At 44.5% G+C, this 27,909-nt stretch overlaps 1 protein-coding gene across 7 annotated transcripts in view; it reads left to right on the top strand.

Moving 5' to 3' along the window:
* LOC106571666 (gephyrin) overlaps positions 1-27,909 on the top strand; it is a 100,266-nt gene that overhangs the window by 10,177 nt on the left and 62,180 nt on the right. For all 7 annotated transcript variants that reach the window (XM_014144983.3, XM_045695803.2, XM_045695800.2 and 4 more), the window contains exons 2-4: positions 11,623-11,701; positions 25,440-25,497; positions 27,230-27,322. In XM_014144983.3, coding sequence (XP_014000458.1) covers positions 11,623-11,701; positions 25,440-25,497; positions 27,230-27,322 — 230 coding nt within the window. The remainder of the gene's footprint in view (positions 1-11,622; positions 11,702-25,439; positions 25,498-27,229; positions 27,323-27,909) is intronic.

Below are 27,909 nucleotides of genomic sequence, written 5' to 3'. Positions count from 1 at the left end.
AGGGGGAAAGATGCCGTGGGGTAAAAAGCCTGAATCTCCTCATTTCCCCCCAGAAAAATTTGGACTATTATTTATATTTATATTTCACACTATGCTGAGGTAAAAATCAAAATATAATGCTTGTATGGATGTCAACCCCTACACATGTACACGTCATCATCACCAATCAAGTGCATTGCAGTTAAAAACTACTTTGACTACCACCACTGATTTCTCAATGCTAGCTATGCTACCAGCTTACACAAAAGGGAGTTAGCATTTAGCAGGCACTTCTTCTAAACCTGAAAAGGGACAACATCTAAATGTTATGCATTGAAAACAGCCAAATATATTCAAATCTGTCTTTAGTAACCACATTGGGCCTGATACAATACATCAATCACTATTTAAAAAGAAGATGGAGAACAAGCTATAGGATGAAAAACATCAGCATTTTGGGACAGGTACAGCCGACTAGCGCTAGCTAACGCAACTTAGCAAAATACCAATACAAATAAAAATAGATACTTGGAGTCAAAGTATCGATGTAATATTGTTCAAAATAATATTGCGATATGCAACTGTATCGTTTTTTTCCCCCTCCATCACTACTATCAGCTCCCAATGGAGGGGTCAATGCTATTTATCTTAATGTATCCTTTTATCTATCCGGAGATATAGTGTGTTTGACATTACAGTCACAATCTCTTCTTCAAAGGTCACTTGGACTGGATAAAAAGCACTGTTCATACATACATGGTGCAGTATGCGCACGCACGCACACACACACACACACACACACACACACACACAGACACACACACACAACACACCACACACGCAGTGAGAGCCACACCCTGCACACTAACAGGAGCAATATGCAAACAGCCCCTCTAAATGCCATGAGAGAATGAACTAGCCCACTAGCCCTGGGCTCTCCCAACATGGAAATGTCATGCTAAGGGGTAAACTGCTGAGGTTGCCTACAATACTCTTCTACTGGATTGATTATTATGTCATCATCATCATGGCCACATCGTCATCAGAGCTCTGATCTTGTTATACTAGCCCCATGAGTTATTATTAGTAGCCCAGCGGTTGGAGCTTTGGGACAGTAAACAAAAGTTTGCTGGTTCGAATCCCCCGAGCCGGCAAGGCAGAAAAATCTGCAGTTCTGCCCTTGAACAAGGCAGTTGACCACCACAGCAACTGTTCCCCGGGCGCCGATGACGTGGATGTCGATTAAGGCAGCCGCCCCCACCTCTCAGAGGGATTCAGAGGGGTTTGGGTTAAATGTGGAAGACACATTTCGGTTGAATGCGTTCAGTTGTGCAGCTGACTAGGTTTTCCCTTTCCCACTTTCCCTCGTATGCGTGATTCATATTCACCAGGGGCCCTCCAATCACATTGATCTTGATCACATTGATCATATTCACAATCCCTCCAATCACATTGATCTGATTCCAGTGACGAGGAAAAGAGAGACTTAGAGAGAGAGCGAGGCCAGAAAAGAGAGGCAGAAGTGATGATTGGAAAAGGGAGAGAGAAGAGGGAGAAAGAAGGAACGAGACGGGGAGGGAAAGAGAGGAGAGCAGTAAAAGGAAAGTCGAGGAGGCGTTGTGGTGACACTGAATAAGAAAAAAGAAATGAAAGTAGTATTAAGGAGAAGAGAGGAAAAAGTCCCCATCTCCCCCCCCCCCCCCCCCCCCCCCCACTGCACTGTGAATTGTCTTTTCTCCGTGGCTTCATTAGTAAGTGTCTCTTCAATATTTATGGTCATGTTAATAAACCATCAATAAGACAGGGAATTTGTGTTCTCTGCCTGGGTTTAAGCAAAATGATCATAAAAAAAGGTTCAGGTGAGTGCTAAGGAAGAGAGGGAGAGTAGAGAGAAAGAGAGATTACTAAAAAGAGGGGGGGGGGTGATATTGGGTCCTGGCTATACAAATTAGAGAAAGTATGAGATTGAGTACGAAGTATCTCCATTTGAAAGTGATTTTTAGTACACGACTAGGATTCCTCTGTGGCTGGGAAACTGTCCTCATAGGAACTTGTATGGCTATTGCCTATACATGAGATAGACGAGTAGCGAACAGTGTTCTGACTCGGTGTGAGTGTGTTGTGGTGACACAGGAGAGAATGTGTGAGTGTGTGGTGTCGGTGTTTGAGTGTGTCTATTTCTGTGTGTTTCGGTGGTCAGTTTGAGGGTGGTGTATCGCGTGTCGGTGTATTGCGATTGGAGTGTGAGGGTTCATGCCCGTGTGTGCAAGTTTGTGTGTGTGTGTGTGTGTGTGTGTGTGAGAGCATCCATCCGTCCGTTCAACCGCTCGTGTGTTGCATGCGCGTGTGCGTGTACGTGCATTTTGGTGTGAGTGTGTTTGTCCATCCGGCCGTTAATGTGTGTGGTTCCAGTGCCAGGGTGCAGACTAAGTGCCTGGCCTGACATTGGGGCCCAGTCTCTCTCATGTTTTATGTATTCCAGTGAAGACTGCCAGGGGGAGCAGGCCTCTGAAGCTGGGGTGAACACTGAGGGTCAGCACAATCACTCTTTCTCTCTTTCTCTGTTCCTCTCTCTCTCCTTTCCCTGAATCTACCTAGGCCTATCTTTAGATGTCGCTCTCTCTACCTCTCTCCATCCCCCTCTCTACCTCTCTCTTTCTAGCTCTCTCTCCTTCCTTCTCTGCCCCCCCCCCCCCCCCACCCACCGCTCCTTCATGTCCTCACTCTTACATTGAAAGACTTAAGGAGTGTGTGTGCTCGAGTTCTCGTGTGTGTGTGTGTGTGTGTGTGTGTGTGTGTGTGTGTGTGTGTGTGTGTGTGTGTGTGTGTGTGTGTGTGTGTGTGTGTGTGTGTGTTTGTGTGGATGGCTATCTGTGTTTTCCCAGTAAGATCTCTTTTCTCTCCAATTATCTCTCCTTCTCTCCAATTATCTCTCCTTCTATCTCCCTCCATCTCCTTTTTTCTCCCTATCCTTCTCCCCTCTCCTCCTCCCCCTCTCCTCCTCCATGCCCTCCTTTCTCTCCCCCATCCCTTAAGTCGTGTTCAGTGCTCAGCTGATCTCTCAATGGCACTGTTGCTCTCCATGGTGCTGAGACAGCCTCTCTACACTTTTCTCTCCCTCCCCTCAATCTCCTTTCCCTGCTCCCCTCTCACTCCCCTCTGTTCTTCAGACCTCTCTCTTCTGTCTCCTCCCTCTCTCTCCTTCATATTTCCTCTCTGTCTTTCCTCCTCCCTCTCCTCTATTTGATCTCTCCTCCCTCTATTCTCTCCTCTCCCCTCAGTCCCTCTCTCCTCCTTCTGTCTCCTCCCCCTCTCGTCTCTCTATATCTCCTTCAGTGTGAATTGCACTCTTAAACCCATGTTTAAGTGGTTGGGATTTGGGCTCCATCCCCCCAGCCCTCCACCAATCACTCCCTCTCTTCTTCACAGCCCAGCCCAGCATGGAGCTGTCTCTCTTGGGATGAGGAGGGCTTGGCTTCGCCCTGACTGGGCCTTAGACTGCTACTCCACCAGCCCAGCTCTCTCTGCACATCTGCTGAGAGAAGGAAAGAGAAAGATAGTGTGGGGTTTGATTGAGCAGTGTGTGTGTGTGTGTGTGTGTGTGTGTGTGTGTGTGTGTGTGTGTGTGTGTAGACTCCTAGGTCCAGCGTCGTGTGCAACACACCTGCACCGATTCTGCCTGAACATGTGGGAAATGTAGTTCACTAACGAAATGTGTTCAAATAGCTATTAGCTGCAGTGCTAGAGTGTCTAGCAGTGCTGCTACCGTTTGGGCTATTCCCTCCTCCAGTTGCTACACCTCCGCAGTAGCAGGTATAGCGTAGTGTCGCACTGACTCCTCTCCCTTACGTAACACCGCACCCTAATTTAGATCGGACTTCAAATAAACCAAAATCAAGCCATTGGTTGGCTTCCCTTGTAGTTGGATATAAATAGCGTTTTTCAATCTTATCTGGAAACAGTGTTGTAGAGACGGGAGAGGCTTTGAAATGCAGCCCTGCCGATTAGGATCCTATTGTTCCACTCTACACCCCCTCTCTTCTCCCGGCTGCTTACAGTAAGCCCCGGGGTGTGCGTGTGCGCACGCACGCGCTTGGCCAACAGTAATTGAGATTGGCTCTGAGTGTGTGTGTGTGTGTGTGTGTGTGTGTGTGTGTGTGTGTGTGTGTGTGTGTGTGTGTGTGTGTCTGTGTACACGTGTGCGATGGGTCTTAGAACGTATGATCTGTGAGTGTCAGTAAGTGATTGCTTGTGTGTGCCTGTGTCTGTGCATGCATGCACACATCACAATTCAGCGTGCGTTCACGCTCACATTTGCGTGCTTGTGTAACTGCCGGGTGTCTTTCATGATGGACGCTGTCCTCCCGTTGCTTACCCCACTGCTCCACTCAGAGTGAACAAGGTTGCTAAGATACGCCGGACTTACACTACATCAGGTTATCTGACGTTATTGCTGTTGCTATATTTTACTCAGCACCGTCAAGCCGTTATTAATTTGGAAATGTACCCCACCACAGAATTATACGACGCTGCTGGTATTTGTCGCACCGCTGCCTCCCTGCTCTACCCTAGGAGGGAGTTGTGAAACATTTAATGCCCCCAGTAAAATGTCATTCCCACCCCTCGACAAAGTGGGGGCGGATCCACACCTCGATTCATCATTAAGCCCATTTAATCCCAGGCCTCCGGCTCCAGTGGTTCCATTTGACACCGAAAAAGCCAATAAGACAGAGGGAGGAAGGGAGGTGATGTCATTTCTGAGGAGACTGATTGGTTGAGGGAGGTGTGAGCCCTCCCACCTGCAGATATCATTTCAATCCAGTGGTTGGTAGACCCCCATGCTGGTGTGCTCCACCACTGGATGGGCATTGGCACTGAAACAGATGAGTACAGAAGACAGTGGAGATGCCAACAGCAGGGTTTAGCTGTGGTATTATTTTATCATGGGAGGGAAACATGTTGGATATGTCTATTTGTATTAATTTACAATATTATAATATGTTTGATTTTATTGCACATTCAGGATGTTGATGTAGATTCCAGATAGGCAGGATTTGGTCTCGATGAAAAAGCTGTTATTTCCCAAAACTTTCCCTGGTTTGATTGTCCATTTATCCAACTTCATCTTCAATTTGAGAGAAAAAAAAAAACTGACTCTATTTACTGTTCCCCGTTGTGACACCCATTGAGAAACATGTAGGTAACTATGCAAAAAAATATTAAGAGCAGCAAAACCAGCCAAGTAAAATTGCATAGTAATGACTGACCTATTCAGAGTGGAGCACACATCAGCAGTAGCTAGAGTGAGCAAGGTCTGGGCCGAGGGTGATTTGTGGCTGAAGTTGTGATCCGGACCTGTGTGTGTGTGAGTGTGTGTGTGTGTGTGTGTGTGTGTGTGTGTGTGTGTGTGCGTGTGCGTCTGTGTCTGTGTCTGCGCACTCTTTAAAAAAAGTGCTATCTAGAACCTAAAAGGGTTCTTCAGCTGTCCCCATAGAACCCTTTGAAGAACCCTTTTGGTTGCAGGTAGAACCCTTTTGGTTGCAGGTAGAACCCTTTTGGTTGCAGGTAAAACCCTTTTGGTTGCAGGTAAAACCCTTTTGGTTGCAGGTAGAACCCTTTTGGTTGCAGGTAGAACCCTTTTGGTTGCAGGTAGAACCCTTTTGGTTGCAGGTAAAACCCTTTTGGTTGCAGGTAAAACCCTTTTGGTTGCAGGTAAAACCCTTTTGGTTGCAGGTAGAACCCTTTTGGTTGCAGGTAGAACCCTTTTGGTTGCAGGTAAAACCCTTTTGGTTGCAGGTAAAACCCTTTTGGTTGCAGGTAGAACCCTTTTGGTTGCAGGTAGAACCCTTTTGGTTGCAGGTAAAACCCTTTTGGTTGCAGGTAGAACCCTTTTGGTTGCAGGTAGAACCCTTTTGGTTGCAGGTAGAACCCTTTTGGTTGCAGGTAGAACCCTTTTGGTTGCAGGTAGAACCCTTTCCACAGAGGGTTCGACATGGAACTCAAAATGGTTATATTTCAAAATGGTTATATTTCAAAATGGTTATATTTCAAAATGGTTATATTTCTAAGAGAGAGAGAGTGAGTGTGTGTGTGTGCCAGGGTGTTCTTGCATGTGTTTTTGTTCTTGCGTGTGTGTGCGTGTATGAGCGTGCATATGTGTTCTTGCCCGTGTGTGTGTGTGTGTGTGTGTGTGTGTGTGTGTGTGTGTGTGTGTGTGTGTGTGTGTGTGTGTGTGTGTGTGTGTGTGTCTTGCGCGTGTGTGTATGAAAGTTCCTTGGTGGTATAGGGGAAGCCCCATTAGTGTGGCTTCCCTGGGAGATAATGAGAGCTGACTGCTTTATGCCCTGGAAATGATTGACTGGCTGGGACATCCTAGCACACCATGAATCCTTCCTGTTAACTGGGCCCACACACCACACACACACCAGCCACACCACACACACCACACACACACCAGCCACACCACACACACCACACACACACCAGCCACACCACACACACACCAGCCACACCACACACACCACACACACACACCAGCCACACCACACACACACCAGCCACACCACACACATACCAGCCACACCACACCACACACACACACCAGCCACACCACACACACACCAGTCACACCACACACACACCAGCTACACCACACACACACACCAGCCACACCATACACACACCAGCCACACCACACACACCAGCCACACCACACACACCAGCCACACCACACACACCAGCCACACCACACACACACCAGCCACACCAATCACCTATCACACATATGGCCTTGGGTCGATGTCTTCTCTAATCTCTCCTTTTGGCTTCTCTTATTAGATATTTTCTTCTCTTCTTTTGTTTTCTTTTCTCTTTTAGTCTTTTACTATTTTAGTCTTTTAGTCTTTTACTCTTTTAGTTTTTTAGTCTTTTAGTCTTTTAGTCTTTTTGTCTTTTTGTCTTTTAGTCTTCTTGTCTTTCCTCTTCTTTCCTTGTTCACCCTTTCTTCTGCTATATAAATGTTATCTCTTTCTTTTTCTCACTCCTCGATCACTATTCCTCATTTCATCTCTTCCCTTCTTCTCTTTTCTCATTATATTTTTCTCTCTTAATCTCCTCTTAGTCATCTTTCTTTTGTTGTCATTCCCTCTCTTTTCCATCTCTTACCCTTTCTTTTTACCTCTCCTACTCTGTCTCCATCTCTCTGATATGTGTTGGGGCTCATATTAACCCTTTAGAAAGTGAGTGTACACCTGGATCCCATGTGGATGCTGACTTCAATGTTCTCATTGGAGCCGCTCCGCCCTGCATAATGCTTCTGAAGCACCGGTCTCCTGCTCTCCTCCCACGCTTACTGCTAGCCTGGGGAGATACAGGCACTCTAGATAGTCTAGAAGACACTCTCTCACACACACACACACACACACACACACACACACACACACACACACACACACACACACACACACACACACACACACACACACACACACACACACACACACACACACACACTCACACAGACACACACTCACACACAGACACACACTCACTCACAGACACACACACACTCACACAGACACACACAGACACACTCACACAGACACACAGACACACAGTCACACACACACACACTCACTCACTCACTCACAGACACACAGACACACAGTCACACACACACACACTCACTCACTCACTCACAGACACACACACTGTTGTACTGTGCCTGTGCTTGTACTCACAGTGGTGCTATTCTTGTCCAAGGAATGTTTGTGTTTGTGATGTGATTGGCTTGTTACTGTGATGTTATGTCTTGCTAGTGAGAGTTGCTGCTATCGTAGTGTAAAGTAACTATTTGACAGCAGATTTTTGGACTGAACGTCAAAAACACGAGTTAGTTTGTCTTCCTTACACTTACACATTTGCAGTTCTCTCTCTCTCTCTCTCCTCTCTCTCTCTCTCTCTCTCTCTCTCTCTCTCTCTCTCTCTCTCTCTCTCTCTCTCTCTCTCTCTCTCACACAAACACACACACAGTCATACACACACACATACACACTCACTCACTCACAGACACACACACACTCACACAGACTCACACACACACACACACAAGCATGTAGACACATACATACAAAGACACTCACACATACAATATGATACACACACACACACACACAGACACAATCACTCACACAGACAGACAGACAGACAGACAGACAGACAGACAGACAGACAGACAGACAGACAGACAGACACATTCATTCACATTCACACACACACACACAGGCACGTAGACACATACATACAAAGACACTCACACATACAATATGATACACACACACAGACACATACACACATATATACAGGGACATAGAGACAGATGCAGACAGACATAGCGATATGAGCAGATAGACACATACAGGGAGATACAGGCAGATGCAGACAGATCAGCTCGCCATGCTTATCTATGGAGAAACTCCATGTCCAATTCAACTGACAGGAATGAAATGGAATTGGCCCGAACGCGAGTCTAGACCAGCCAGGTCACCTGTGATACAAGTCAGTACTCAACGTGGAAACCAGCCACTAGGGGCAACAATGAGCGCCGTTACACAGTGGATGGGGATGGTAGATGGGTGTAAGACATTGACTTGTTGGGATGCGGACTGTCTGTGTGTCATGGGGAATACGGACAGGATCATTGCAGGCCTTGCTAGTGGTGGTCTAAAACTGCTATGATCTTCTCCAAGTGGCCCTTATGCCGGGTATACACAACCCGACTTCGCCACGTTTTTTGCCTTCCCCGACATATATTCATGATCGGAGTGAAATCTTATGAACTTGGGCTAGGATCAGTACGTCGGAAGTAACCTAGTTCGAGCGGGTCATGGACGCACCGATGATGGCCGTTTCATTCTCCAGATCCCTGTCGGATGTCCCTGTCATTTTCTGACATGTCAGAAATGTTGGTTGTGCAACTGCAATTTGTAGTATGAGCAGTGCTACAATGTGATTGGGCAATGACTACTGCAAATGAGCACTCAGCATGTGAAACCAAAACAATGACGGGATTGGATTAATCCGGTCGCCCAGGTAGGTGTTTTATTGCAGCAGGTGAAAAGTGATTGCATTGGTTTTGGTACCAGGCTGCCTTCTCGGGGCGTGAGCCAGGTCCCCCTTTCAAAGCCCACGGTGAAATTGATTCAAAGCAAAAGTGACGAACTGTAATTAATCACGTGGAATAATGAGTAGGATTCTGTGTTTTCACATGCAAGAAGTGATGGCTTTTGATTTTTTTTTAAACAAAAAAACGTTTTGTCTGCCTTCCCAATAAAAACTAGTTTGAAAATTCGAACATGTTTTATGGAAAAGAGATTGTAGGTTGTGTGTTTCTGGACAATGCACCTTGCTACCTCGTTGACAACACGACCGAGCGAACAGATTCCTGTTCCTTCTCAGAAGGGTGCTCCTCCTTCCCCGTCCCGATCAGCATAATCCAATCTGCCCGTTGATGGTGAAGAGGAAAGCAGCAACAACACGTACCATATGGACCGAGGTAACGGAAGACAGATTGATGAAGCTGTGGAGAGAACGCAGCCTTTTCAATATTAAAATGTAGATATAACCTCCAATTCCCTCAGTAGAATAAAAAACTCCATATAGTTTACATCTGTCCAACCATTGGCGGGTCCATATTCTGCGCCTCTTTTTTGATGTTTCTCCACATAATAATGTACCCCCTAATAAATCAGCTCGCTGTTTGCGTGTCGGCATTTTTCTACCAGAGCAGGATCAGTATGGGAATCATGGTGTAATGTGAGCACCCACGTCCTGGGGTTGAGGATGGATAGAATGGAAGATTTGGGACAAGGAAATCGGGAAATGTGAGCACGTCTAAGTGTATGCCCAGCAGGACTGTAACTAGAGATCTGGGATCCGTATTCCCTGTCCCTGGTCTAGCGTTAACTCTTTTCGGTTAAAAGCATGAACTGATTTGAGATCAGTGCCCAAACTGAAGTTGTGATTTTTTTTTTTAGCTTCAGTGAAGCAGACTTGCAGTAGGTTTAGGGGGAGGAGCTGGATGGTGTCGGGGGGAGGAGTCTAAATGGCCAGCCACTCCCATGCTCCTGAGCTGCAAGCTTACCTGGGAATAGGTGCGGAGCGGAATCCACGGCGTCATGGCCGACCATCTGCATTCCTTCCCTCTTTCCCTTCCAGCTCCTGCACAGGATCACATTAATATTCCTTTGAAGCCTGTTTCAACTGCAGTCAGATCTCCCTCCCTTCTCTCTCGCTCTCTCGCTCTCTCTCTCTCTCACTCTCTGTCTCTCTCTCTCTCTCCTTCGCTCATCTCACTCTCCTTCTCCCTTACACTCTCTCGTCCGTACTCTCTCTTTCTTTCTCGGGTACACTGTATTTCATTCTCCTTCTCTCTCCCCCTCTTCTCTCTCTCCTTTTTATCACTCTCCCAGTTATCCCACTTGAGGGAGGGGCACACCTGCCTCGTGTTGCATTACCTTTAGTCAGGAGTTCCCCCTATCACAAACACACACGGATAGACACAGAAAAGGGTGGTGGGTGCCGATGCCTTTGACAGAGCATGTTGATTGGTTCAGAATGGTTGCTGCCTCTTGTAGGAGAGTGGAGTAGCTATTTTTAGATCAAGGGGTAGCTGGGTGAGAAAGACTGAGGAGGGGTGGTTGTGTGTGTAAGGAATACTGCAGTCTTAAAGGAACTACCCCCTTCCACACACACACATACACGCACACACACACACACACTTACGAGCACACGCACATACACACACACGCGCGCATGCACACACATGCACACACACACAGCATTGTCCCTCTAATTCAGGGTAGTGTGTGTTCCACGTGCCCGTTCCCTCTCTCTCTCTCTCTCTCTCTCTCTCTCTCTCTCTGTGCAAATGTCAGCAATCTTCAATGTATTTTCCAGAGCCCAGAGCACTGGCCTACACTCTCTGTTTACCTCTGTCCCCACAGCAATCCCTTTATCCTCACCTCCCCCTCATCTATCTCATCCCTCTCTCTCTCATTTTCCTCACCCTCCTCCCTCTCTCTCACCCCCCGCTCTTGCATTTTCCTCATACCCTCCTCCTCTCTGTCATCCCTTTCTTTTTGTCTCCCTCTCTCTCCCCCTCTCCCTCTCCCCCCCCCCTAGCCTCCATCCCTCTCGATCTCTCCTTCTCAGCCCCCCCTTCACACCTCCCTCTCCCTCTCTTTTTGTCAGTGGTTAAACATTTAACCGTTTCCTGGCGTCCACGTCTCTTTAGTTGTGCTATGGAGTTAGTTGGGTGCACTGCTGATGCATTGTCGCTTTATACGTCTGCCTATTTATAAAGTGATATTTTTGTACCTTATATAAGCTCGCCTGTCCTTAGTAATCACTTAGACCATGAAACACCTTGTCTCTTTCTTAGTGATGTCTGTCTGTCTCTCTCTCTGTCTGTCATTCTATCTCTGACCACAATGATGACTCATGTGGCTCACACCTGCTCAACAGTCACGGGGCACAACAGTTGCAGATGTGTTAGCGTGTGTGTATTGGCCCACTTAACTGATGAGTTATCTCTCTCTCTCTCTCTCTCTCTCTCTCTCTCTCGCTCCTGTTCTCTTCATCCAGTGAGTGACAGCTGTTTTAGGAACCTGGCAGAGGACCGCAGTGGAATCAACCTCAAAGATCTCGTCCACGACCCCTCCCTGTAAGTCTTCCAACTCTCAAACTCCAGCACATTCTACATGAGACAAGGGGACCATACGCACGCACACACGCACACACACACACACACACACACACACACTCACTGGCTGAGGGTTTCCATGGGGCAACGTCAGTGTTTCAGAGTAGGAGTGCTGATCTGGAATCAGCTCCCCCATCCATTTCATCTTAATCATCCTTAACAGTGACACACACATAAATGTCCATATGTTGTAGCATGTGTTGATCTTCTTACACCTTGGTGCCATAATCCTAAAGCATCTCAGAGCATGACTGCTGATCTAGGATCAGTTTTACCTTTTACCAATCATAATGAATAAGATGAAATGGATGGGGGAGCTGATTCCAGATCAGCACTCCTACTCTGAAACACCGGTGTTGCCCCATGGAAACCCTGGTCTGTTCTTATATGTTATAATAGCACGGGTGTGTTAGTGTATTAATGTCATAGGGCCTGTGCTGTAGCCCTCAGCCCAATCTAACGCCTGTCTGTCTGTCATGTCCTTTAGTGTGTAATATGGAGGCCTATGTGTGGAAGCCTGTGTCATGTCTCATACGTCACGCTGTCTTGGGACACACTGAGCCAGCACTGGCTCCACTAACTAGCTAGCCTGTCAACCGGGCTGTCACACACTCATTAGCGTGTGTGTGGAGAGGAGGGTGGGGTGTGTGTGTGTTCCTGGATGCATGCTTGTGTGTGTGTGTGTGTGTGTGTGTGTGTGTGTGTGTGTGTGTGTGTGCTGCATGTGCGTGTGTGTGTGTCAGTGTGTAACCTACCCATCCTCTGGCTGTGGTTCAATGTGGAGTTGGAACTGAAGCAGGGCTTTCCTTCCATAATAGCAATTTGACATGTAACAGTCGCATTTCCTTCAGTCATTTTCCACTGGTTAATAATGATTAGCCAGTGGAAGCATTGTAAAACAATTAAAACCACCTGTCACATCCTGACCATAGTAAGTTGTTATTTTCTATGGTAGAGTAGGTCAGGGCGTGACAGGGGGTGTTTGTCTGTTTTTGTATTTCTATGTTCAGTTTCTAGTTTTGTATTTCTATGTTGGTGTTGTTTGGGTTGATCTCCAATTGGAGGCAGCTGATCCTCGTTACCTCTAATTGGAGGTCATATTTAAGTTGATGTTTGTCCCACCTGTTTTTGTGGGTGATTATCTTTTGAGTAGTGTGTTTTCCTCTCTGCGTCATGGTTTGTTGTTTTTTGTGTTTCAAGTATTTGGTGTCTTTGCATTTTAGTTTCACAATAAATAAATATGTGGAACTACGAACACGCTGCATTTTGGTCCGATCCTTCGAACAGCCGTGACACCACCGTTCTGAACTAATATTTATACTAAATGTTTTAGGGTCCATACACAAATCAGCTATAGTTGCACATCCATAGACATACAGTACAGTTGTTTTTATCCAGTACCACACAATAAGTAAGAAAATATGTACGTTACTTCAGCTTTATTGACACATATCGTCAATCACTAACGTTACTACAATAAAGAACAATGACAAGTATTTTTTAATGAACAGCAAGGCAAGCGTACACAATTATACATTCCATTTGCAGTAAATTCTTTCGATTATTTACCTCCACAGGGTTTCACAATACAATCTGGTTTGCTTAGGATTCCCTAAAACATTAAACAACACAAATTACAATTAATACAAATGTCAAAAGCCCATATAGCTAACTAAATATATTAGTTAGCTAATGTTAGCTAGTCAGACAACTTTCTTAAACAGTGATTTTCGTAAAACAACTTTATGACCAAAAAATATGTACAATTTGTCTTTGCATTAACTAACATATTCCTCTTAACTGTACTTTTTTCGTTTCATGATTTGTAAATGAGTCGTTAATAAGTTATAATGACTTACATTTCCTTCCATCCTCCTATTTTTGGCAGCCATCTTTCCTGCAGAAACTATCCAGCATCGGGTTGCAGAGCTTCATGGGTAATTTGAGTACCACTTACTAGGAAGTCTGCAACTTGATTGGCTTTGTTTGGAGGACGAACTAGAGGGCTGAAAAGGCACTACGCGTAGCTCAAAATGCCATCAGAAAACCACTCCCACTCCGGGAGAAGTCTCTAAAACCCAACCCAAGGTAACAGTGACTAGGGTCTGATTTTAATGACATAGAGGAACAATGTCAATGTCTTATTTAGCAGACGTTCTTATCCAGAACGACTTACAGGAGCAGTTAGGGTTAATTAAGTGTCTTGTTCAAGGGCAGATTTTAAACCTAGTCAGCTCAGGGATTCAAACCAGCGACCTTTCGGTTACTGGCCCAATGCTCTTAGAAAATACAAAATAAAATACAATAGAAATAGAAAATACTAAATAGTAGCAAGATGGAGATCACAGAGGTTATTTTTAATGAGTGCATTTCGCAAGTGTCTAGTTTGTGTCAACTAGCGTCACTAAAACCACTGCAAAGGTTTTGCCTGCAAACGTTGGTTATCGAATTGCGACGTTCTGGCATGTCAGCCTCCTGATTTGTTGGGAGAGTTGTCTGACTGAAGAGGACACACTCTGTAAAAAAAGTTTTTTATCTTATTGAAGTTGTGAAGAGTCTGCAATTGAAACCAGACCCTAACCACCGTTGCCAAGGTTCGGGTTTTCGAGACTACTCCAGGTGGCTCACGGAGTCGCGAAAAACGGCCAGGGAGGGCTAAGGGGGTTATTGGGATTGAGCCTGACCCTCTACTCCCCTCTACAGGCTGTGCCATGCTGTGCTGTGCCACATTTCCACATCACGTGTTACTACCTCAGGATGACCAGCTGGAGACAAATTCTGGCCACAATGTGCCATGGCACAGTGTCTGGGACAGACACACGCATAGACATCGATTCATGATTATTCACGCAGGCACACACACACGAACACTCCAAACACAGGGCAGAGCCACCCACAGCCCACCAGAATCAGCCCAAACACTTTAAACCAGACAGCTGTCACTCAATGGGACACATATTCTTTAAACACCAGTGGTCACCACCCTTTTCTGAGTCACTTTCAGAGTCAAAGTCTACCGCTCAGATTTTTTGTTGTTGTGCATGACTTGTAAGCCTATGCAACATGAACTTAATACATTTATATTTTTGTAATTTAGCAGACACTAGTCCAGAGTGACTTAAAGGAGCAATTAGAGCTAAGTGCAGCATGGCAGATTTTTCACCTAGTCGGCTTGGGGATTCGAACCAGCGACCTTTCGGTTACTGGCACAACGCTCCTAACCGCTAAAAAACTGTTCTGTAAGAATAATGTTTGCACAGTAGGCCTAATACATTATCACAGCATATTGGCTATGTTTGGCCTGCCAATATTGTTCTTCTCATACCATACTATCTTTCAAATCTCAAGCTATGTAGATCAGTTGTTGTATTACTTGCGAGGTATAGCGGAGCATAATTAGCTTTGCTGGACTGATTGTACGGTACCTTCCTTTGATGGTCAGTCCTGGCGAAGGGAGGGGGAGAGCAACAGTGGGTCTATCTCTCACGGTCCCTGCTCTCTCCTTTCCTCCTGTGAGACTGACCAGAGGGAGGGGACACCGTCTTCCACCTGATGACAAAACTCGAGTCACACTGCATTATTTCTGCCTCATGAACCAGTTCATGTTGTTCCTATGTTAAAGAGAAAGTTAAATATTATTCGATATTAAAATAGACACGACGAGCTGCTAATAATAGAAAAAAGGGACTATTGATATACTTGGCTACTCATCCATTACTGCAGATGCAGTGCTGGTTGTAGCACGAGTTCAAGTAGGGAGAAGCACATTTTATGTTTAGTGAAAGTGTTGAAAAAAAAAAGTATTGACAGTGCTAAATCAAAACTGAAACATGAACATAAAAACAGCAGCTCTTCGTTGTAATCTTTGACAGTCTCTCTCTGGTTATGGTTTTAAAAGTTAGGACATCTCATGTAGGCTAGTATCAAACTTTCCTGTGGGTTAGTGGAAGCTGCAGACACTGATTTGAGGGATCCAATTGGCCAGTGCAGTATGCTCACTTGATTTTAGCTCTCCAGATCCGCCAGGTAGGCAGAGTTTGTCCCTTCGCCAGGCCGGCTCGCAGGGCAGCTGAATCAACTGCACCTACCACCAATGGCGCAAGACAAATATAATAAAAATAGAAGTGCAAGGCTTTATCGTTGGCTTTTCTATAGAAATGTTTGGGGATTGACTAGGATTGCGTTGAAAGGTCTCGATTTACCGGTTAGTGATCACTTCTTTAAACTAGGCTTGGGCTGTATACCGTATACCGGGGTATTTGGAAAAAGCCACGGGATGCTTTTTCAATACCGTCAATACTGTTCAATACCGTCTGTCAGGTACTCAGCAGGAAGGTCTGATTTCACTATTATTAAAACAAGACCCAGATGGCAAATATAAAGATCCAGTCTATCTAAAAATCTGGAGACCCCTTACACTTCAATGTTGTGATGCAAAAATACTAGCGAAATGCATAGCACTCAGAATGAAAAGGTTTTTACCAGGTATTGTTCATCCTGATCAGACAGGTTTTTTACATGGACGATACAATGGAGATAATATCTTCTTACATCTAGACGTTCCGCTAGCGGAACGTGTCATCAATATCCAATGGTAGCGCCCGGCGCGAAATACGAAAAACCTTAAAAATGCTATAATTTCAATTTCTCAAACATATGACTATTTTACACCATTTGAAAGACAAGACTCTCGTTAATCTAACCACATTAATCTCGCTAATCTAACCACAAAAACCAGCTTTTTACATTAGCATGTGCTGTTCAGAACTAGCAAACCCACCGAAAACTTCCGGTGAATTTAGTAAATTACTCTTGATAAACGTTTACAAAATACATAACAATTATTTTAAGAATTATAGATACAGAACTCCTTTATGCAATCGCGGTGTCAGATTTTAAAATAGCTTTTCGGCAAAAGCACATTTTGCAATATTCTGAGTAGATAGCTCGCTATCACGGGCTAGCTAATTTGACACCCACCAAGTTTGGCGTTCACTAAACTCAGAATTACTATAAGAAAAATTGGATTACCTTTGCTGTTCTTCGTCAGAATGCACTCCCAAGACTTCTACTTCAACAACAAATGTTGTTCTGGTTCAAAATAATCCATAGTTATGTGCAAATATCCTCCGTTTTGTTTGTGCATTCAGGTCCCTATCCGAACGGTGACGTGCGGGCGCGTATCGTGACAAAACATTTCAAAATATTCCATTACCGTACTTAGAAGCATGTCAAACGCTGTTTAAAATCTATTTTTATGCTATTTTTCTCATAAAATAGCGATAATATTCCAACCAGACGATGTTGTTTTCGTTCAAACAGGTGAAGAAAAACATGGAATCCTGTCGTGCGCACGCATCTCCAGGCTCTGAGCCACTAGGCTGACCATTCACAAACAGAGCTGCTGAACCTTGCCCAGAGACTGCAGAGATCCCAATCCACTTTCTGGCGCCTTCAGAGAGCCTTAGAAATTGTCACATTACAGCAGAGATACTGTATATTCGATAGAGATAACCTAGAAGGACAAGAAATGGTCAGACAGGGCACTTCCTGTATGGAATCTTCTCAGGTTTTGGCCTGCCATATGAGTTCTGTTATACTCACAGACACCATTCAAACAGTTTTAGAAACTTTAGAGTCTTTTCTATCCAAATCAAACAATTATATGCATATTCTAGTTTCTGGGCAGGAGTAATAAACAGATTAAATCGGCTACGTTATTTTCACCCGGTCGTGAAAATAGTGCCCCCTATCCATAAGAAGATATACGACAACTACTAGAAATAATAGAACATCATGAAACATCTAAGAAGCCAGGCCTGGTATTTATATCTGATTTTGAAAAGGCATTTGACAAAGTAAGACTGGATTTTATTTAGAAATGCCTGGATTTTTACAATTTCTGTGATTCTCTTATAAAATGGGTAAAAATAATGTATAGCAACCCCAGGTGTAAAATAGTAAATAACGGCTACTTCTCAGAGAGTTTTGAATTGTCAAGAGGTGTTAAACAAGGGTGTCTGCTGTCACCATATCTATTCGTTATGGCCATCGAAATGCTAGCCATTAAAATCAGATCCAATAACAACATTAGATTATTAGAAATCCAAGGCTTAAAAACAAAGGTGTCCAATCTTCAATGTCTCATTGAAGATCTAGATAACTTTTCTGTACTCTCTGGACTAAAACCTAATATTACGTATTGGATCTTTAAAAAATTCAACTTTTACATTACCCTGCAGTTTACCTATAAAATGGGCTAATGGTGAAGTAGACATACTTGGTATTCATATAAGATATAAATAAGCTCTCCACAATGAATTTCAATAGAAAACTTGTAAAATAGACAAGATCCTGCAACCATGGAGAGGTAAATACCTGTCTATTTATGGGAAAATTGCCCTGATTAACTCCTTAGTCATATCTCAGTATACTCACTTACTTATGGCGCTGCCTACTCCTGATGATTCATTTTTCAAATCATATGAGCAACAAATATTTAGCTTTATCTGGGACACTAAACCAGACCAAATAAAGCGTGGTGCCTATCTATATCATGAATATGAATTGGGAGGGTTGAGATTATTAAATATAAAAGCACTAAACCTCTCTCTAAAAGCTTCACTTATTCAAAAGTTTTACTTGAACCCTACATGGTTCTCAAGTATATTACAAAGAAAAGCTCATCCATTGTTTAAAAATTGCCTTTTTGCCTTTGTGCAGATTGCCATGTCTAATTTTTGATTAATTGAAAATGATACTTTTTTCAAAGTATCTCTCTTTTGCAAACAAGCGTGGCAGAGCTGGCTACAATTTCAATTTCATCCCCCTGAAAAGATAGAACAAATATTACAACAAATATTATGGCTGAACACAAATGTGCTGGTTGATAAAATACCTGTATTTATGGGAAAGATGTTTGAAAAGGGTATTTTGTTCTTAAATGATATTGTAAATTGGAATGGTAGAGTTATGTCCTTCATGGAGTTATCAGAATTGTACGGGAAGGTCTGCTCAGTCCAAGAGTACAACCAATTGATTACAGCATTACACCAAAAATAGAGGAGGCAGGTGGCAGCGGGAGGAGGTGGGGAACTGGTCTGTCTGCCCAATATAAAGGATCAAAATTTGCGGAGGAATGAAAATAGCATAAATAGGAAAGTATACCAGTTTCATTTGAGGACCAGGATGTTGACAACATCTCGCAATCTGTGGATTCTATTCGATTAGATAGATTGAAATTGTATGTTTTAACATCACAGCATAGTTGAAAGATATGTGTTGCGTAGAAATCCGAAGAGGGTCGACCAGCAGAGATAGATGGGCTGAGGGAAGCTGAGGTTTGGGATGTGGAATTTTAGACAAGTGGGAGTGGAGGTTGGTTGAGGGACAGCTATTGGGGAACTGTGGGGGGATCTTGGAGGGTTCGGGTTCAGGTTTTTTGGCCTGGTGGGAGATCTGTCAACGTGCCCTTGAGCAGGGCATTGACCCTGGATGCTTCTGTGTGTCGCTCTGAATGGGAGTCTGTTGGATGGTGTGGTGTAGTTGTTGAGCGGCTTCATTGCAAGTATATTGTATGTTTCGGATATTCAATAAATATAAAAATAAATAAATACATTTAAAAAATACAGTTGAAAATATTTCTTTGAAGTTTTTTAATAAATGTGAATATTTGTAGCTACTTTTTAAGTAAATACCTGGAGTCAACTTGCGCAATACGTTAGGAGATAAAGAACATTACGTTTTTCATTTCACCTGACACATTATTTTTCGTTATGAAGCTTATGCTTGTTTACAAGCACACAATGACGAGAGACCGGGGCCTTTTGACTGTTGCGTGTCATGCGCCAGGTGATCTAGTTACCGTATGGAATTCACAACTAAATGTTTACCAGTTAGATATCTTATAACTATTAAGTTAACTGTCTAAAATGTGCTAAATGCTCTGCAGTTGTGCATTTGGTTTGCTAATTTAGTAGCTAGTTAACAATCTAGCTAAGTGGATAGTTTCTTCCAAAATCAAGCATTCACTTCGTAACAGCAGAGAATTCCCTCCTTGATCAAGAGCCTTGCTGGCTCATATTAGTTTTGTACGTGCAGCAAACTGTGAGTAGCTTGTTGTACTTGTATAGTTTAGGTCAGAAACTGTACAAAATGTTTGCAATAGCCCGTTAGCATTTAGTTAGCATTCTCTACGAGATTTTACATGTGCTTGTTAGCATTGCTAACCTTCGGATTACAGAGAATAAGTGAGGTTTGAAAGCAGCGCCCCTTGTGTTCAGTGCCGATATTACCAAATATCCCAGTATGGCACAAGGACGGTATGAATGTATGACAATCTGGATACCGCCCAAGCCTACTTTAAACTCTTTTAACACATTCTCCTTGATATCAGCCTCCACAGTGTCCAATCAGTACACCAACACATAATGTATTCCCTCCTATTGAAGGAGCTTGAAGAGGTGTGTCAGCCTAGATAGAGAGAGGGAGAGAGAGAGAGAATACAAGACAGAGAGAAACAGAGAGAGAAAGGGAGAGAAACAGAGAGAGAAAGAGAGAGACAAATAGCAAATAGAGAGAGAGAGAGAGAGAGAGAGAGAGAAAGCAAGAGAGAGAGAGAGAGGGAGAGAGAGAAAGAGGGAGACAAATAGAGAGAAAGAGACAAAGCAAGACAGAGAGAGAGGGAGAGAAACAGAGAGAGAGAAAGAGAGAGAGAGGGGTCATGAAAATGACACACATTCTCAAGGGCAGATGGGTTGTTGTCTGTGCTCAATGTGTACAGTTCTCCCCTCCTGCTTATTTGTGTGTGTGTGTGTGTGTGTGTGTGTGTGTGTGTGTGTGTGTGTGTGTGTGTGTGTGTGTGTGTGTGTGTGTGTGTGTGTGTGTGTGTGTGTGTGTGTGTGTGTGTGTGTGTGTGTGTGTGTGTGTGTGTGTGTGTGTGTGTACATTCTGGAGCATGTGTACGTGTGTGTGTTGAAGGTTGAATGAATATCCTCCTGGGGCTCCAGCCAACACCGTGTTGCCGCCCTCGAGCAACTTGGGTTGTAACATCCTTTGTCAATTTTACAAATTGTCGCAGCTAAAAATAGCGTCTGTATAAATCAGATGGGTGACAGTGTGCTCATTTCACCCACAGAGCAGCAGTCACTGGAAGGAGACAGACAAGACAGGTCCGCTGGGCTGGTTGTGCTCTACGTTAGCAAGCTATCTTATGCTAGTCTTTAAATGTTTCTGTACTAGCCTGTTTTAGCCAGTGTTAGCATTTGCTAGCCTGTGCTAGCCTTAACTAGCACCTGCTAGCCTGCAATGTGTTAAGCTATGTTATCGTGCAAATGATCCGCTGTACATGGACTTGTCAAAATTACGTCGTATCCCAGGTTGCGGAAAATTACATGTTGGTGGGGTAGTGGATAGTTCAGAGAATAAGCGATTGAGGGGAGACAGCTTTCTGCAATTTCACCCTTTTTATACTACAGAGACAAGCTGAACTAAGCCAAGGTGAGCTGTACTGAGCTGGCCTGGTTACGCATCCACCATAGTTGCTGCAACTGTGCTTGAAAGGACAATCCCAGGCAACGCAGTACAGATTAGATATGCATGATTGTGTGGGGTCCTAAATATAGCTGGGTTGGGTTGTTCTTGAGTGGTTCTCTGTCTGAGTTAGTCTAAGTGTGTGTCTCTGTGTGTCTCTCAGCTAGTGTTTCAGTGTGTGATTGTTACAGTGAGTGTAGCATTGGGAGTGTAGCAATGGGAGTGTAACACCGTACAGAGCACTCAGAGCACTCAACACTGGCTGGTGGTGGGGGTTGTGTGTGTGTAACGCGAGGAGAGTCCCCTCAAAGACACACATATACACCCCTCTCACTGCAGACACGTTGAAAGGAATTGTTGACCCTTGAGAGCTTCCCTACATCGCTGCCATCACAGCCAGGCTCTACTAAGATGTCTTGGGTAGGGATGATGGTGCTGGCCCTCTGTTTGTGTGTGAGTGTGTACTTGTTTTCCTACATTATCAGTAACCCAATGTCCTAACATTTCACCCGGATGTCCTGAAAAGATAGGAAAACAATCACTTTTTTGAAAAGTCAGGTCCTGAATTTGTTCAAACACTATTTTAAGCTTAAGGGTTAGTTTTAGGGTTTTGGGGTTAAGGTTAGGGTTAGGGTTTTGGGGTTAAGCTTAGGGTTAGGTTTAGTGTTAGTGGGTTTAGGGTTTAGGGTTATTGTTAGGGTTAGTGTTGGAAAATACGATTTTTAATGGTCAAACAAAGCTGTGTGTGTGTGTGTGTGTGTGTGTGTGTGTGTGTGTGTGTGTGTGTGTGTGTGTGTGTGTGTGTGTGTGTGTGTGTGTGTGTGTGTGTGTGTGTGTATGCGCGTGTGTGTGTGTGTGTATGTGTGATGGAGAGCCCTGTACAGAGACCATGCATTATTAATACCACCACTACAGCAGATGGGCCTCAACATAGAGCTGGCCCACAACTGTATAGACCTGCACAGCTGGGTCACAGACTGTGTGTGTGTGCAGGGGTAAGGGGTATTGGTTAGTGGATTGTGTCTTGATGTCTTCATTTAATTGAACCTTTATCTAGGTAGTCTCATTGAGATCAAATCTATTTTTCAAGAGAGACCTGGTCCAACCAACACAGCAGCAGGAGGGAACAAAGTTTCAGACAAATCTCAGACATAACAGGCACACCATAAACAAATAGACGTAAGACACACATACATTACGGTTACATACAGAAACAGAAACATCATAGGTAAAATACATCATATGTACCACCGCATCATGCTTTTCTCAATCTCCTATTGCCTTTCTCCTTCCCTTCCCTTCCCTTCCCTTCCCTTCCCTTCCCTTCCCTTCCCTTCCCTTCCCTTCCCTTCCCTTCCCTTCCCTTCCCTTCCCTTCCCTTCCCTTCCCTTCCCTTCCCTTCCCTCCCCCCCTCCCTCTCTCTCTCTCTCTCTCTCTCTCTCTCTCTCTCTCTCTCTCTCTCTCTCCCTCCCTCCCCCCTTATTCTATTCTCTCCTATTTTATTCATAGAGTAATCTGGGCAAAGCATCCCGTCTTCCAGGCCAAAGCCCTGTGTCCCCTCTCATACTGTAGCAGCATCAGTACTGCATGTTTCCACACCTAGAGCAAACAGCCATAACTCTCCCTCTCCCCCATTGGACAGGAGTGGGTCAGATCCAGCTCCTCCACAGAATGTTTCAGGAAGTGCTCTGTACTGGAACACCATGGAGTAGAGGAGTGTTGTTACACTGTCACGTTAAAACACACACACACACACACACCGGTATGCAGCAACACTCACACAGACACTTCAGAGACATAGCAGAGACACGGCATCCCGAAACACAGCAACAAAGCAAACACACTCATGATAAACATGGAAACCAGAGGCTTCAGATAGAATGGGGTTGCCTAGGAAACAGCTGGAAGGAATCGTAGCTATTTGTGTTTAGCATATTTTCATTTTGGCTAAAACAGAGAGGGAGGAAATGAACCTACAGAGATGGGATTTATTTTTACAGGTCCTTTACTTTCCCGGGGTGAAACAACACAGTAACCTACACTGAAAACTCTTGTGCACACACACATATACGTGTAGGCACACACACCTCATCGCTGAGAGTAAAGCACTCACACTCTCGTCAGACCATTGTTAGCATAGATGTGTGTGCGTGCGTGAGTGAGTGAGTGAGTGCATGTATACATCTGTGTGTTTGTGCATGCATGTGTTTGTCCTACAGGCAAAACCTCTCTTACCTTCTTACCTTCTCTCTGGCGTAGTGCAGTTTCTCTGGACCCCCGCAAAGTCCGAGTTTAACTTTAAAAATGTATGACTTTTTATTGTGGCATAAACACAACCAGTCATGATGTTTTCATTTGTCAAAAAATCACTTCAAATGTTCCTTTAAGTAGGCGTGCTAGCTTCTACCTGTGATGGTGTTTCATCAGTCGAGGACGAGCTGGTAGTTTTGCTGACGTGGTTTTCTTCAGGAATTTGATCAGATTGATAAAGTTTTTTTTTAAACGTTTTTCGGGCACCACTTGGTCTCTTGCCTTTTGTTTATCCAGCTTGAACAACTCACTCATTCTCCATCCGAGTCCCACCTGATTCACCTAACTTTTTTAAACTTGATTGGCAGTTAGGTGAGGAGGCCGAGGCGGGCCGCTGCCGCTGAGAAATGGGCTAATTAGACGCAAGAAAACTATATTGTCTGACTCATCTACTACCCATATACATTGGGCAACACAAACACTTTGCTTGCTGCATATGGAAATTACTGTCAAAAGTATTCACATTTATTCCTCAAATTTAGACTAGATGTGAGATGATGGGCACATGGGCCCCCAGAACTCTTGTGCCCCCCCCCCCCCCCTCGCCTTGTGGGGCCTGCGGGGGTTTCCGCTATGCCAGTGTACCTTCTGCATACTTTAGCCCGGGCAGGTCAACCGTGATACAAGTCAGTATTCGACGTCCATCTATGTCCGAGGACATTCGGGAGATGACGTGGAAACATGCCACTACTAGGGCGCTGTGGACGAGGATGGCAGATAGACGTAAGCATCTGCCTCTGTAAGCATCTGCCTCTGTAAGCATCTGCCTCTGGTTCCAAAGGTTGCGCGTTTGAATCCAGCCACAGAAAGTCGTTTTTTATATTTTTGTTTTAAGCCTATCCCAAACCTTAACACTTACCTCAACCTTCAGACTTAATGCCTAACCTTAAGAATTCAGATGAACGTCAAATTCTGACGTGAGCCGATGAGAGCTTGTTGCTTTAGCCACAGTCCATACTCCAGCTCTGTGACAAATTATGCTATAATACAATTACTACGCTCTATCACTTTTGCTTTTTCATTTTTTAGCAAGATGGTTTCCCTCTAAAATGAAAAAGTGATTTACTACAAGCCGAGCTCATTATTTTGATGCAGTAACTCTATGGGATTTAATAGGTCAGTAGTCAGTGTAGCAGTGATGTTGTAAGGGCTAGATGTTACTTTAGTGTGGTTGTGGAGTTCCACCACAGTATTGTCTGAAGTGTCTGTCGCAGAGGGGGAAACATGATGCAGTAGTTTCCTAAAAATAGCACCTCCTTACAAAAACAGGTTAAGTAAGGTGTGTGTGTGTGTGTGTGTGTGTGTGTGTGTGTGTGTGTGTGTGTGTGTGTGTGTGTGTGTGTGTGTGTTGTATTATACCATCATTCGTGGAGATTCTTTACCTTGAGTCTGCTGCTTTATTTTCTCCTCTTAGTGCAATACCGGCGCTGGCCACCGGAGAGCGCCATGGTACACTTCTTCAAACAGCAGACTGTCCTTGTGAGTGTAGTATCCCTCATGGGCCGTCCTGAGGAAAGCCTTTTAGGATTGGATGTTCAAGGGCATTCACGACTCTCCTTCCCTTTCTCGCTCTCTCTTTCATCCCTATTTCTCTCCCTGCTAGGCCTGCTTGGGTAAAAGAACAGGAATTTGATTACTTTAAAAGCTCTTGGATTGCATGTCTGGAGGTTTGAGCCTACTGACTGTTTTGAAGATATCTGCAGTACAGCAAGAGGCTTTATGTTTCTAGTTTCACATCTGAAATGGGAGTGACTGTGTCCTGATGTTCTGTGTTTCTCTCTCTCTCTCTCTCTCTCTCTCTCTCTCTCTCTCTCTCTCTCTCTCTCTCTCTCTCTCTCTCTCTCTCTCTCTCTCTCAGGCTGGGAGGCTTTATTTCAGCCTATAAAATCGTGCCAGATGAAATTGACGAGATTAAGGTAAATTGATCATTGGATGTCTATCTATTTGTCAGTCATTAGACCTGTGTTCAAATAGTATTTATAATCAAATACTTTGAGCATGTGCTTTGGTGTGCCAGATGGACAGGGTTTGCACTTTTTTGGTATATTCAATTGGTTCCATTTTGCCAGACAACCTCAATGAAGCGAGACTTAACTATTTAAAAGATTTCAAACACTTTTTGACTCCAGGGTCTGTATTCTAGTGTCTTAGAGTAGGAGTGCTGATCTAGGATCAGGTCCTCCCATGCCCATATGATCTTAATCACAATAATTTTCAAAAATACATTTTTTTTATCCTAGATGCGTACTCCTACTCTGAGACGAATGAATATGGTCTGCTCTGAAGTAACTTATCTTTCTATCCCTGTCTCACTGTCTTTCTAAAATACATACACCCTTTCAAATGAGTGAATTTGGCTATTTCAGCCACACCCGTTGCTGACAGGTGTATAAAATCGAGCACACCGCCATGCAATCTCCATAGACAAACATTGGCAGTAGAATGGCCTTACTGCAGAGTTCATTGACCTTCAACGTGGCACCTTCAACTGTAAGTGCTGTTATTGTGAAGTGGAAATGTCTAGGAGCAACAACGGCTCAGCCGCGAAGTGGTAGGCCACATAAGCTCACAGAACGGGACCACCGAGTGCTGAAGCGCATAGTGTGTAAAAATCATCTGTCCTCGGTTGCAAGTCTCACTACTGAGTTCCAAACTGCCTCTGGAAGCAACGTCAGCACAAGAACAGTTCGTCGGGACCTTCATGAAATGGGTTTCCATGGCTGAGCAGTCGCACACAAGCCTAAGATCAGCATGCACAATGCCAAGCGTCAGCTGGAGTGGTGTAAAGCTCACCGCCATTGGACTCTGGAGCAGTGGAAACGTCTTCTCTGGAGTGATGAATCAAGGAGTGATGAATCTGGGTTTAGTGGACGCCAGGAGGACACATTCTAGATTGTTCTGTGCTTTGGAGAAGGCCCTTTTCCTGTTTCAGCATGACAATGCCCCCGCACACAAAGCGAGGTCCATACTGAAATGGTTTGTCGAGATCGGTGTGTAAGAATTTGACTGGTCTGCACAGAACCCTAACCTCAACCCCATCAAACACTTTTGGGATGAATTGGAATGCCGACTGCGAGCCAGGCTTAATCGTCCAACATCAGTTCCCGACCTCACTAATGCCTGTGGCTGAATGGAAGCAAGTCCCCGCAGCAATGTTCCAACATCTAGTGGAAAGCCTTCCCAGAAGTGTGGAGGCTGTTATTGCAGCAAAGGGAGGACCAACTCCATATTAATGCCCATGATTTTGGCATGAGATGTTCGACGAGCAGGTGTCCACATACTTTTGGTCATGTAGTGTATGTCACACCTTGTATACAGTCCAAGCCACAATCGTCACCCCCCATGACCTCTTAGCAGTGACCTACTGTATGTCACATCCTCTCCATCAGTGCCAATGAGACTCATGTCACATGACATGAGGTATACCTAGAAACCTATCAGATCCTATGTCTCAGTCTGTCTCTCTCTGTCTGTCTCTCTCTGTCTGTCTCTCTCTGTCTGTCTGTCTCTCTCTGTCTGTCTCTCTCTGTCTGTCTCTCTCTGTCTGTCTCTCTCTGTCTGTCTGTCTCTCTCTGTCTGTCTCTCTCTGTCTGTCTGTCTCTCTCTGTCTGTCTCTCTCTGTCTGTCTCTCTCTGTCTGTCTCATCAGGAGACTCTGGTGGACTGGTGTGATGAGAAAGAACTCAATCTCATCTTGACAACCGGGGGGACCGGTTTCGCTCCCCGTGATGTCACACCTGAGGTAAGTGTGCGTGTCTGTCTGTCACCTAGCAAGTGTACCCTGCTGTGTTACCCAGTCACGTTTTCTTTCTTCTTTGTCTACTTCCTCTTATCTGCACCGGCTCCCCTTGTCTCGAAGGAAACTGTAACATGCAGATCCAAAATGACAATGGGTGGTGTGTGTCACTGAGAGGGGAAAGGAGTGGAGTGTGAGGGGAGGTGACTTGTACAGCCACACACAGGGCTGTCTGTCTGCTACTGTTACGAATGGTTCTCAGAAGTACCACTGGCGTCCCTTCATTTATCACCACTGAGACACTTGTGGGTTGGTTGAAGACCCATACTCAGTAATATGGTATATGATAGCACTGTGTGTGTGTCTGGACGATTAGTCGCCATGAGGTCAAATGCTATTTCTAGGGGGTTTAGGGTTAAGGTTAGAATTAGTGTTAGAATTACATTAGTTTTAGGGTTAGGGTTAGTTTTAGGGTTAGGAACTAGGGTTAGTTTTAGGGTTAGGGTTAGGAACTAGGATTAGTTTTAGGGTTAGGAGCTAGGATTAGGGTTAGGGTTAGGAGCTAGGGTTAGTTTTAGGGTCAGTGTTAGGAG

This window comes from Salmo salar, chromosome 15 (assembly GCF_965601325.2).
Source record: "Salmo salar chromosome 15, fSalSal1, whole genome shotgun sequence".
Lineage (NCBI taxonomy): Eukaryota > Metazoa > Chordata > Actinopteri > Salmoniformes > Salmonidae > Salmo > Salmo salar.
The sequence above is the reverse complement of the archived record's forward strand: the minus strand, read 5'-3'. Positions and strand labels throughout refer to the sequence as shown.